At 52.1% G+C, this 12,885-nt stretch overlaps 2 protein-coding genes across 4 annotated transcripts in view; one reads left to right on the forward strand and one right to left on the reverse strand.

The window, feature by feature from the left end:
• MED12 (mediator complex subunit 12) overlaps positions 1-7,113 on the reverse strand; it is a 36,222-nt gene extending 29,109 nt beyond the window's left edge. For all 3 annotated transcript variants that reach the window (XM_082289586.1, XM_082289585.1, XM_082289584.1), the window contains exons 1-7: positions 6,980-7,113; positions 6,537-6,641; positions 5,540-5,731; positions 3,699-3,858; positions 2,951-3,126; positions 2,561-2,671; positions 1,749-2,003 (exon numbers count right to left, since the gene is read on the reverse strand). In XM_082289586.1, the coding sequence (XP_082145712.1) occupies positions 1,749-2,003; positions 2,561-2,671; positions 2,951-3,126; positions 3,699-3,858; positions 5,540-5,731; positions 6,537-6,641; positions 6,980-7,078 (1,098 nt within the window). In that variant the 5' untranslated portion in view covers positions 7,079-7,113. The remainder of the gene's footprint in view (positions 1-1,748; positions 2,004-2,560; positions 2,672-2,950; positions 3,127-3,698; positions 3,859-5,539; positions 5,732-6,536; positions 6,642-6,979) is intronic.
• Positions 7,114-8,221: 1,108 nt separating this feature from the next.
• IL2RG (interleukin 2 receptor subunit gamma) lies at positions 8,222-11,436 on the forward strand. Its single transcript, XM_082289355.1, has 8 exons — positions 8,222-8,352; positions 9,192-9,282; positions 9,523-9,707; positions 9,835-9,977; positions 10,083-10,245; positions 10,679-10,787; positions 10,859-10,943; positions 11,045-11,436. The coding sequence occupies exons 1-8, from the start codon at positions 8,265-8,267 to the stop codon at positions 11,246-11,248; spliced, it is 1,068 nt and encodes a 355-aa protein (XP_082145481.1). The 5' UTR covers positions 8,222-8,264; the 3' UTR covers positions 11,249-11,436.
• Positions 11,437-12,885: the final 1,449 nt, after the last annotated feature.

A 12,885-nucleotide genomic window follows, 5' to 3' on the forward strand; every position in this document is an offset into this window, starting at 1 on the left:
TATACAACATATTTACTATTTGGATGGGGTTTTCTTTGTTCTAAGCTCTGAAAGACCCTTTGGATCATGGTCCAATGCTTCAATGCACAATCCAGCCCTCATGGTCCAGAATCAGTGTTTACATTATTGACTTACAACTCTCATCAGGAGTAAAGTCTGAGAAGAAATAGCAGGTAACAGACCCAAACTAATTATACCATACTGTTTGACAACCACAAGTGTGATTATTATAGTAACAATACCATGCTATATGCATTCTCATTCTTTTATGATCTTGTACACTCACATAAACACAGACAAAACATCACTGAACAACTCCTGTAATATTCCCCTATACCTTCTGGCTCACAAAGCTGCTTTAGACACTCAAACTAAGGAATCTGCTTATCTTGAGAACATTTCAACAAAGGTTAATTATGTGCACTCTTAGAAATGCAGCTGTTTCCACTGAGACATACTAAAGATCAGACCATCATTAACCAACGTTAACTTTTTAAGCAGGTTGTGCTCGAACTCCAAATCAGCCAAACCTCTGCGGTGTATATGCTCATCTGTTTTCTCTAGAGTAAGCTCCTCAAACACAATTTTTACATTAAAGACATGTTTTATCACATAGAAAATAGAAATAAAAACCCTTCAAACTTCAACAGAAAGCAAACAAAGCCAAAGACTTAGTAAGAATGTAAAGGGGTTATTTATAACCCTACATTGCTCTCTAACCCTTGCAGAATGTCCTTACTTCTAGCCAACTGTACTACAGGAATTTTCTTTATATCTTTCTCTTTTTCCCTGAGAGCTGGCTGGCTGCTTCTTGATCCTGTCAGGGCTCCTTCATCTCAAGTTTCTCTCTTGAGCAGCAGGTACCCAAGCTTTGTGCTCTCTTCCTCTCCAACTCCTGCTCCATCCTGCACTGGATGGAACCTTCCTGTCTGGAACCTTCTCTGCTTTAACAAGTCTTTTCTTCCCTGGAAGGAACTATCTCCACTCCTTCTGCATGGACCCACCTGAACTAGTCACTCTCCTCTTGAAGGAGAAAAACACAATCATGAACGAATGCACACACTGAACAGAACTCGCTTATCTTTTTCTGACACAAGGACAGTAAGGACTGAATCCCAGTGTCATAACAGCACCTGTTCTTCAAACATAACATCTATCAATAAGGCTTTGGCAAACTTGCCCTTTTACTGCAATGTAAGGTTTAATCAATCCCACCTATAAAGAATATGAGTTTAGAGTAGTTTTCAAAGCCTGCTGCCATTCCTAAACCACTAAATTCTTCCATAAAATGGGAGGGGCTGTTTCTTGTGTGTGCTGTTCAGTTGTGGGCTTTTTTCTTTTTCTGTGGGAACTTTTTTCCTGATGCGGGAATGTTTGTTTTTAAGAGTGGCCAAAATTACAAAGCACTTTCATTTCTGGCATAATTTCCTTTCCTGGATGACAACCTGCTATGGACATACACAATGGGAAGTAACCCTTTCTTTCCCATCCCTTCTTTTGTAAAGCTTTCCCAGCCATGCAAGGCACCTGTGAGTAGAGCAAAATGCTCTATTCCAGCCCATTTTTCTTATGCAAGTCAGTCAAGGGCACTGCAACAGCACTGATGTCTGACACAAGCTCTGTAACACATCAGCAAGGATGGTTTGATACTTAGGAAGCTGCTGACTCAGACTGTAACAATTTTTCAGTGATGGCACACAGTGTAAATTGTCCCTGTTGACCCCAGAATCACCATCACTTAAACCTACCTGAAGGATGCAGCTGAGCCCATACACCACTGGCCGGTGCTGGGGGCACAGTAACAAGTCACTGAAAGGGCTGGGAGGAGGATTCCCTGCAGCTGGCTGAGGGGTGGGAGTTGAAGGAAGAGCATTCCCTGCCTGGGCAGATAGGATGTGTGGTGGGTGCCCACCAGCACCATCCAGCTGCATAGCAAGCCTGCGGGTGCAGAAGTAGGCCAGACGTCTGGACAGGTATGCAGACTGCACAAACTCTCCAGAGTACTGCAGGGAAGATGGAAGGAGGGGAAAACATCCTTGTCACAAGAAACACAAGAAAAAAACACCAACCTTCTCAAAGTACTACAGTGCGTGACACTGCCTTGAAGAGGCAGTCCTTTTTACAGAGAGCTCCTTAGCATCATGGATCACCCCCTGGCTACTAAGCATCAGAAGAACCCTTGAAATGCTCTCTGGCAATGACTTCACATATAAAAATGTACCCACACCCAGCCTTCCCAGAGCTTCAAAGGTGTGCCTAGAATCTGTTGTAACAGAAAGAAAGAAAAAAGCAGTTTCCAGGTACTGGTGCACAATCAGTAGAACTATCACAGCTGTGACACAGGCAAGGATTATCAAGTCCAGTGCAGGAAAAAAGGGTAAAGGAAATAAAAACCAGAAGAGAGCAGGACTAGAAGGACATCCTTGCAAGAGCTAAGAAGGATGCTCAGAGGGACACTCCTTAGGGTTACTGGTACAAAATAACTCATTAATCACTTAGGCAGTAGGAAGGGGACAGCCAAAGCACTCTTCTAAAGCAAGCGGAGTGCCTTTCTTCTCACCCGCAGCAGCAAAGGAAGGAGCATTTTCAGAAATTCATCTTCTCCTGACCGTATCTTCTCAAAGCACTCGAGGACCCATGTCAGGAATTCATGCCGGTCCAGCATGCCATCCTGCACACAGATAAAAGCAGACCAAATGGACAGAAGTTGAAGTAACCTCCACTTAGATAAGGCAGAGCAGCAGCAGCTTGCTTTCCAACAGTGGAAATAACTCTGGAAGTTTTCACAGTTCTGTGCTACCCTTGTCCTATTACTGAGTTCAAAACTGCATATAGTTCTAGTGGTCTATTCACAGAAAGATGGTATTTTGCAGAAATAAATCCTTTGGCATCCACTCCTCTCACCCTCCTCTGCTATGCACCCACCCAGCAGCCTCTGCCAGTCCCTCACCTGGAACATGAACATAGCCAGTTTCTCATTGTAGTCCCACTGCTTCAAAGCCTGTTCCACCTCTTGGGGCATTGGTCCTGATGGTGAACCACAGCCTTGCCCTGGCAACTGTCTGTAGAACTCTGCAATTTTCTGCAGCTGCTCTGACAGGTACTTGGTGATGATCTGCGTCCATTCTGGAGAAAACAGGTTAGCAGTAAGCACTGTGGCAACCAGGAGCAGGAAAGAACCAGGATGGTGCATAAGTGGAAACCCAAAGAAATGAGAACACAGCCAGGGAACTCTCCTAGACCACAGCAATCTGGAGCAGACCAGGATGCAAAGGATGTAGGATCTAGTAATGCTTAATGAAACTGGAAACACAGACAGGGAGCAACATACCAAAATTCTCTGGGAAATACACATACTCACTTGGAAAGCAGCTAATCTGTCATCACTAAATTGTAAATTTAAAGTCTTTGTATGGTAAGAAAAAAATAGGTTAGGCAGCAAAGGAGCTCAGTAGAACTTAATAGGGAGAAAGAAAAGTAAGGCTCCCAGAAAGTATTTATGGCCACTAAGATTTAATTTTCAGTATACTCTCACAGGTGGGCCTGTTGTTCAGACAGTTACGCATGTCAGAACCCAAGGATTTATCAGCAGGAAACAAGTTTGTATGGATTTCCAGGCTACCTCCTACTAATCAAGAGCAGGCTAAGAAGGAAACATCTGTGATGGACAAACCCAGTGCTTCACACAAAGTGCTTACCAATGAAGGGATCAATGACATGACGCTTTTTCACCTTCGTTTCCGTGATGGCAGCATAATAGGCACAAGTCATTTTGATAAGCCACGCTGCTCTCATTACTGGAACAGTGTATTTTGCCAAATAACCAAAGACTTCTTCCTTCTTGCTAAAGATGGGCACCTGTAACAGAATTGAGAGGGAGAATTGAACCAAGCACTTAGAATAGGAACTGAAGCAGCTAAAGTAGCTATACCTGCTGTAGGCGTGGAGAATGTCAAAAGTGAACAGAGCAACACAGCACCTCTACCTCAAAAAACCTGCTGCCAAAATTCACCCGTGGTCAGAAAGCAACAGTACCAGAGCTGCATTTCAGTATAAACAGACACAAAACAAAGTGAAAGACGACAGAAAATGTAATTACATCACTCTAAATCCACACCCTGAATCCTGCAAACATCTTGGAGGTTATCCTCCAGAGAGCACATAAAGAACTATGAAAGATACAGACTAAGGACTGAGTCAGTAACGAAGTATCTGACATAAAAAGTGAAGACAAGATGTTTCATTTTGTATACAAAACAAGTGGTTACAGAAGTCTCAGAATATCATGAATACCTAACAGGAGACTGTGAGAAACAGAGAACTGAGTACCATAGTAGGAAGGAATTTACTAGCCCAAGATTCAAAATTCAAGAAACAACATAGGAGGAAATAATCAGACTGCAGGACTATAAACCAGGAAGCAATAACACATTGAAGGAAAAGGTACAGCTGTGGGGCTCATTTCCACACAATACTCTGGAGAGCAAAAGTATGTGTGTTTTCACAGAGGAATGAAAAAAAATTCACAAAAACAGGCCCATTTGGCAGGTATCTTCAAATCCCTGAACTACTGACAGTTCATTGACCTGTTATGTTTCCTACATTCTTCCCAATTGAGGCCAATTTCCAAGTGGCCTCAAAGTCAGACCACTTGGCTACTGACAGTCGCTCTTTCACATCTATGTCCATGAAAATTGATGCAGCTCATTGCAAAAAAACAGGGGAAAACCCTGAAAAGTTGAAGCCTTCACCATGACCTCAGGAAACTGACAGCGCAAAGAAGGACTAAGTTTATAAAGAATAAGATTCTGGGAAAATCTGATTACTTTATTTTCCCCCCCAGGAGTGACTCAGACCATTTCGCAACTGGAAGTTATGTTTTTCCACAATGCACACCAGATTCCTGAGTACCTTGTTTGTAGGCCTCCCTTGAGAGAGAGTTATCTCCCTTGCTATCAGGCCTGATAAAATGCCAGAGTAAGACCCTTCTTTCATACCCTACAGAATTCACAGCTATAAGGAAAATACCTACCCCTAGACTCCAGGGCATTAAAATACTGTAGGCCTGGCCAAGACCAAGTGTTAGCACACATACTCTCCTCTGCCAAAAAGCAGGAACACCTCACTGAAACAGAAGTCTGGGAAGTCATTTAGGTGATTATTTTCAGTAATTCTCACTATGACTTTTGAGGACTTGAAAAACCCTCCACAACAGAAATGTCCTAATCTAAACAACAGACCAAATGCAATAGTGGCAGCTCTTCTGAAAAACAAAGGAACTTTAAAATAAATCAGTCATGTCGTACAAGCCAGAAGGCAAAGCTGAACACACCTCCAAAGAATAGACAAGAGACGAGTTCTCTAAGTGTGGATGACTGCAGTCAGGGCACTACAAATCCTACATCCACTCTTCAAGCTGAAAGCTTCACAAGATGTATAGACAAGAAACTTTCCAAACAGTAAAAACCTTCAGAAAACCTCCAGAAACAAACACCGATTAAACTCTCCGCCCTGCCAGGCTGCCTCTCCTGTAACATACCTTCTTAGCAAGGTGAGTGAGGGGCTTAGTTCCAGCCAGATCTGTGAACCAGTTGTTTATGGCACTCTGAGAACGTGCTGTCACCAGCCAAAAGTTATCCTTCTGATTGACTTGGGGTTTCCGTCTCCCTGTGTCAGGCAGGGTGTTGCACCGCAGCTTTTCTGCAATAATACTGCTAAAATTTGAGCTGATCTGGAGGAGAAGAAAAAAAAAAGATTAATTAAATGTCAAAGGTCAAGACCTGTTCAGTGTACTTAAAGTCTCATTTACCTTTCCTACTAGAAATCTCACCAGTATCAACTTTGAAACACAAAGAACTGCCAATAACTCCTTGTTGTACTTGCAGAGATGAATGCTTTTAGATAACTCATACAAAACCAAGCAGGGACTCAAGCTGAGATGGACGCAACTCTTTACAAATACTTGTCAAACCAGACAGAAGGCTCCTCAGACAGAAGTCAGCCAAAGAAAACAAATATACTGTGCTTACTGATTGCCTTCCAACCCAGGTCATTACTAGTTGTTTTGTCAGGAAGTCAACATCTTGATTTCAGACACTGGAAAAATGGAGTTGAAGCCTATTATATAACACCCATTTTAAAACTTCCAGATGTTTCAAGAAATCGTACTTTTCTTTTACCATGGCCATCATGTAACCAAACCAATAAGAAGCTTCCCTCTCCTAGTATGATAGCCCTCTTCTTTAATTGCAGAATATAAGGAGTCCTAGATGCTGGCTTAACGAAGGCTGCAGACACAGACCTGACCCTAAAACGCACTCAGCAAGAGAAGAACCTCCTCTCTCAGAGGTGGGACACAGCTCTAAACGAATGCAGAACTTGGATTCTACAGAAACAGAGGGTCAAGTCTTAAAAACACCCAGAATAAAGGGAAAGATCTAGTTCTCGACACAGGGAAGGAACGAGACCCAGGACTGTCCAGGATCCAGCAGCCTGCCCTGCCAAACCCGCCCCTCGACTGTCGGGACACCTCTCACCTTCGCCGGGTTGAAATTGACATTTTTGGCACTGCCGTGCTCGTCCCCAGAGACCGCCGGCTGGTTATTGAAGCCTTGCTTGACATTCAGCGCAGTCAGCTCATCCTGCGGGGGAAGGACTGTCAGCAGGGCCCGGCACGGCCCCTCCGCTCCCACCGCCGCAGCCTCTGTCCCCGCCGCGGGGGCTGAAGGAGGCGAGGCCCGGCTGCTCCCCCGACCTCCCCCAGCCGCCGCTGCCAGGCACCGCCCAGGGCAGCGCTGGGACACCGCGACCGCGACTCCCCCGGCCCGGCCAGCGCCCCTCAACCTCGGGGGACCCAGCGGGACGGAGCTCCCTAGCCCAGCTCCCGATCCCCGCGCCGCTAACCCGGCGCTTCCTCAGCTCCGATCCCGGCACGGCGGTCTTGCACCCCGGGTTCCCCCAACACGCCCGGCCCCCGCACCTCCTTCTGCTTGGGGTCCTGCGGGTACACGTCGGGCGGGCCGAGGCGCGGGCGCTTGAGCGGGCGGTGCTCGTAGCTGAGGACGCCGAAGGCCGCCATGGCGGGGCGGCCGGGCCACAACAAGGGCCGCCGGGGCCGCCCGCGCCTGCGCGCTGCGCGCTGCGCCGGGGCAGCTGGGCGCCGCCGAAGCCGGTCCGAAGGAGAACGGAGAGTCCCGAGAGTCGCCGGAGAGGCCCGGGTGTTGCCGAAGAGTGCCGAAAATTAACGGAGATACCCGAGCACTGCTGAGGCTGGACCGACGAAAGACGAAGAGCACCGAGCGCAGCCGGAGATATCCGAGAATGGACGGAGAGACTCGAGCGTCCCCGAAGCAGGGACGAGGGAGGACAAAAAGACCTGAGCACCGCAGGAGAGTCCCGAGCAGTGCCGAGAGGGCCCGAGCCCACGCCGAGCGAAGACGGAAAGTGTCGAGAGGGACGGGGCAGCCCGAAAGGCGCGCGCGCGACCCCCGGCGGAGGCACCGCGCCAGTGGCGTGTCCTGTCAGGGTCACGTGACACACCCGCCACTACAGTCGCCCCCAGCCCCGGCTGGACCCCGGCCCCGACACCGGGGCACCCCCGGGACCCCGGCCACCAACACCCCCGCTGCGGCCATCACCGCACCGACACCAGCCCCCGCGGACACCGGCCGTACTGTCACACACACAGAGCCCCGCTGCGACTCTTTCCCTGTAGCCGCTCCCTCCAACTGCCTCAGTGCCTCCCAGTGATGCTCTCAGGGATCCAGGCGGGCTGGGCGTTGGGATCCCCATCCCAGCCATGCTCCTGGGGCAGCCCAGTGGCGGTGATCCCTACAGCACGGCAGTGTGAGCCATGGGAACACGACAGGATGAACTGGGGGGGTCCAAAAGGTGTGAGGTGTGGGACCTGAGCAGGAAGGGTGATGCAGTCCCGGTGGGATGAGCCTTGGGGTGCCAGTGGGATGAGCTGTGGGGTCCCAGTGGGTTAGCTGTGGGATCCCAGTGGGATGAGCCATGGGGTCCCAGTGGGTTAGCTGTGGGATCCCAGTGGGATGAGCCATGGGGCCCCACTGGGATGAGCCACGGGGCCCCACTGGAGCGAGCTGTGGTCCCCGTAAGGTGGCCCATGGGGCAGCACATAGGGTGGGCCCCTGGTTCAGGCAGTGCTGTGGGGCAGGAAGCAGTGTGGGGCAGGAAGCAGTGTGGTGCGGAAGCCAGCAGCCCTGCGTGAGGCTGTTCGCACGCGTCCCTGCTCAGGCCCCCCCATGGCGGTTCCTGGCACCTTCCTCATGCCTCTCCTCCTTCTCCTCTGTGGGCCAGGTCCCTATCCTGCTGCTGCCCAAAGCCATCCAGGTAAGGCGGCACATGGGAAGGCCACGGGCCCCTTTTGCGGGTGGGGGCTGGGGGATGGAGCTCCCCAGTGATGGCGGGCGAGGAGGACAGGATGTGGGGCTGCGTGGGCTGGTGCACTGTTGTGGCACACACCAGGGACCCTGCAACCCCCCGATGTGCCCCAGGACCTGCGGCACCTATATGGGCCCTCGCAGTGGGGCTGCCAGGAGGGTCAGGCTGTACCAGGGAGCCCTACTGGGGGGTGTCCTTGCTGCCACTGAAGTGCTGGAGCATTTCTGACCCCACCAGCCCCCTGGCTACTAGTCCTGCAGCAGTCCTGCCCCATCACTACTGGCAGATCCTCTCGGTCCATGCTATGTGTGGGTGCTGGCCAGCATGGTCAGTGGATTTGTTCCAGCTGCCTTTTCCTTCCTGGTCACCTCGGTAGTGCTGCACACAGGAAGGGGATGGGAGACAGAGGCTTCTCTTTCCAGCTGGCACTCTCATTCCAGCATCTGTTTTCTGAGAAAAAAACCCACTCCTTGGCTGGCTGTCAGTAAAACAACAGCTTTCTGTGGAAATGCAGCCCCTCTGTATCCCCGGACCTCCTGGGCTGGCTGGAAGATGTCCTCCATCTCCATGTGTGGAAACAGCCCTTTGCTCCGTTGTGTTACATTACAACCCGGGAACGCTTGGCTGGGGCTTTCTCCTGCAGTGCTGGCTGATGACTTTGGTTCCTGTGGAGGGAGGCTCATAGGGATATGCAGGGACCTGGCGTGTGCCATGTGTCTCCGGTGCACCCCTGGGCCCTGGCACAGCCACCCACCACTACAATGCCCAGCAGTGTCTGTTGCTTGCAGGGGTGGAGTGTGTCCTCTTCAACGAGGAGTACATGACCTGCAAGTGGGGGACCAGAGAGACACTCAGGGTCAACTACTCCCTCTACTACCGGTAGGTGCCTCTGCCCCATGGCCAGTCCTACAGGAGGATGTCCAGTGGTGGGTCCTTGCACAGGGGGACTACTGCCAGCATTGCTGGTCCTGGCATCAGGCTGCTCCTCCACCCTGAGCCCAGGGTGGGGCTGGCTCTGTCTCCAGGGCAAGCAGGATGGGATGTGCTGGGGACAGGGGTCCCAGTGAGGGCTGGGGCATGCAAGGCTTTGGGGAGTCCTGGTAACCTACTGTGACACAGGTACAAGAACGCATCTGACAAGGTGGAGTGCAAGCATTACCTGCAGGACCATGGTGTCAGGGTCGGCTGCTACTTCAAGCGGAACGAGCTCATCCAGTTCCAGTCTTTCCATGTTTTCATCAATGCCAGCATTGACGGCAAGACCCTGGAGATCCCCAGCAAGCGCATGTTGCTGCAGGACCTGGGTACAGAGGGAACCCCTCTCCTCTGCAGAGCTGTGGGTCCTCAGAGCTGCCCTATCACCTCCCAGCTGGCGACAGGGCCACTGGTACATGGGGCCAGCCTTCACTGGGTGTCACCTGTCCCTTGCAGTGAAACCAGAGGCGCCCGTCAACCTGACCGTCCGCAACATGAGCAACAATCAGCTGCAGCTGACCTGGGCCACCCCGTACCCCAAAGCCAAGTGCCTGGAGCATGCTGTCAAGTACAAGAGCAACAAGGACACCAGCTGGACGGTGAGAGCCCTGGGCACAGCACTCTTGTGGCTGTGCCTGGGGGTGACCTGTGCACCAGCCTCCAAGGTGGTCCCAGCCAGCAGCATGTGGCTCATGTCTCTGCAGGAGCTCTCGGTGAATGGAGATGTCTTCTCCTTGCCCAGCGTGGACTATGAGAAGTACTACACCTTCTACGTGCGCAGCAAGATCAACAAATACTGTGGCAGCACCCAGTTCTGGAGTGAGTGGAGCGCTCCTGTCTTCTGGGGCAGCAAGTCCACCAGCAAGGGTATGTTCTGAGGGCTGCAGTGGGATAGGATGGACTGGAGCATGGCAGGGCTCAGCAGGCAAGGGATGGCCAAGCAAGTAGAGAATGGCCAGAGGCAGCAGCTCAGGTGCAAGACCCATCCAGGCATGTGGGGTGCAGGCAGCAGCATCCTTTGTACTTCTGGAAGCAAAACACACCCCACCAGTGGGACCTGCTGACTTTTGCCAGGGGCTTCTTAGCATTGGATGGCATGGCTGAGCCAGGACAGGGTTACCAGCTAGTTATGGTGATAGGATGTCAGGGGCTGGGGACAGGCCCCTTGTCCATCCTCTGTTCCCAGCTGAGCCCTGCCGTGAGCAATGCCGTGGCCACCCACGAAGGGCCGCCTGCAGGCCCACCCCACTGCTGTGGGGCTGTGCTGCCTAGGGGTCAGTGTCACCCTGGCTTTTTCCAGGCACAGTGGAGGAACAGCTGCACTGGTTCAAGATCCACACGATCTTGGTCCCCATTGCCTCCTGCCTGCTCCTGCTGGTCCTTGTCATCCTCTTGATGCGCATAGAAAGGTGAGTGTGGGGAGCTGATTGGGGGCGGCAGCACTGGGACTCTTCCCCTCTGACACACCTCTCCTGCACAGGGTATGGGTCATCCTGATGCCCCGAATTCCCAACCCCAGCAAGAATTTTGATGAGCTGTTCATCACCCACAATGGCAACTTCCAGGTAAGGTGGTGCAAACAGCCCTGCCCTGGGTTCACCCCTGCTGCGTGGGGTTGGGGCTGGGCTGTGTGGCAGCTCCTCTCACCCTGCTCTGCTCCCTGGAGGAATGGGCTGGAGTCCCCAAAGATGTCGTGGAGAGCTTCAAGCCCAACTACAGTGAGAACATCTGCTATGTGACGGAGCTGCCACCCAAGGACAGCCATGAGCCCCTCTGGGACAGCAGCAACCACACACCACCTCCAATGCCTGGGCCCCCAGCCGCCCCCAGCGAGCACAGCCCCTACCAGAAGAGCTACGGGAGAGTGTGACACACTCCTGCAGCCCGGCACCCCCCTGCTCCACAGCTTTGCTGCCCAAACCTTACCGCTCCACAAGCCCTGCTCCCCGCTCCTGCCATGCCTCTGCCAAATGCCCTGCATCGCCAGTCTTGCTTCCTGCCAAGCCCCCTTCCCTGCTCCAAGGTGCCCACAAGCACACCCAGGGATGTGTCCTGCTGAATGGGCAGCTGCAGCTGAGCAGACAGGGGCCACTGGCCAACTGATGGGGACAGACGGGATAAGGAGTCCCAGGGAGGCAAAGTGTGGAAAAATAATGGAAGATAGGCAAGGAAGATTGCAAACATGCTCAAGTGCCTTGCAGCTGATGTAGAAAAACACATATAACATACTCATCGTTGTTTAGTTTTGTGTGCTCAGTAAGTAGAACTCCTGTGTTTAGATAACACAGGCCTGTGATAGACTTAGTGGCACCTTATTTAACATGCTTGAAATTCCTGCCCTGCTGTGGGAAAGATCAAATCACAGTGGTAAACCACAACTGCACAATTCCTTGATAAACAAGCAAAAACACCAGGTTGGGTGATCCTCTAGGGTGGAACAAGATCCACAGTGCCTGCATCCCTGCTTGTGTGCCTCTGCCTGTGTGCTGCTTGGGGGATCCTCCAGTTGGTGAGGTAATAAAAATAAATTTCCTCTTTGCCTTTCATCCATGGTTTTGTGGTTGTTCCTGTGTCCTGCCTGTGCTGGCTCAGACAGCAAGCCACTGTGTCATCCTGGCAGTTCCCCCAAGGCCTCGCTGCTCCTTTGCCTGTGTCCCCAGTTCCCAGTGGCAATAAAGCTCTGCCCACCAGGGGTTTGCCCAGGCTAGTCCTGCAGGGTCTGGGGAAAGTACCAGTGAAGCCCCAGCTCCTGAACACCTCTGACCTCTCACACATGGTGAGGCAGGGCCCAGCCCCACTGTCCCAGGCTCACAGAGGCAGCATGTTCATCAATCAACATCAAGCACATGGATGAGTCCCCTCCTGGCTGTCTCACAGGGCTCCCTGTGCACTGGGGCCATGTGCTATGACCTCGCTGGGCAGTGGGCTCTGCTCTGGGCTCTCCAACCACTTCTAGAGCCATCTGCAGCCCCAAGCCACTGCTGCTGTCCCTGCAGATGACCAGACCTTTCTGGGCAACACTGACTGCAGCACTCTGCAGCTGCTCTTGAATCCCAGATTCAATTATGTTGGAGAAGACATTGGAGATCATTGAGTCCAACCTCTGTCTGAACACCATGTCAACCAGACCATGGCACTGAGTGACACCTCCAGTCTTTCCTTAAACACCTCCAGGGACAGTGACTCCACCACCTACCTGGACAGTCTAATCCAATGTCTAATCACCCTTTCCGGGAAGAAATTCCTCCTGATGTCCAACCTCAACCTCCCTTGGCAGAGGGACAAAAGACCACACCCTCCCATCCTATCGCTGCTTGCTTGGGAGAAGAGTTGGACCCTCAGCCGGGCCCTGAGACAGCCTGGCCCTCGGACAGCTGGACCGTGAGACAGCTGGGCCCTCGGACAGCTGGGTGCTGGCACAGCCGGGCACTGGCACAGCCAGACCCTGAGACAGCCGGACCCTCGGACAGCCGGGCGCTGGCACAGCCGGGCCCTTGCACAGCCTGG

This window comes from Coloeus monedula, assembly GCF_965178545.1.
Source record: "Coloeus monedula genome assembly, chromosome: 12".
In the NCBI taxonomy this organism is placed as follows: Eukaryota; Metazoa; Chordata; class Aves; order Passeriformes; family Corvidae; genus Coloeus; species Coloeus monedula.

Excerpts from the sequence above, each read along its gene's own strand:
- IL2RG (XM_082289355.1), top strand. The coding sequence starts at position 8,265 with ATGGCGGTTCCTGGCACCTTCCTCATGCCTCTCCTCCTTCTCCTCTGT. Across the intron at positions 9,708-9,834 it reads CATGTTGCTGCAGGACCTGG|TGAAACCAGAGGCGCCCGTC; the intron begins GTACAGAGGGAA and ends TGTCCCTTGCAG. Across the intron at positions 10,246-10,678 it reads CAGCAAGTCCACCAGCAAGG|GCACAGTGGAGGAACAGCTG; the intron begins GTATGTTCTGAG and ends GGCTTTTTCCAG.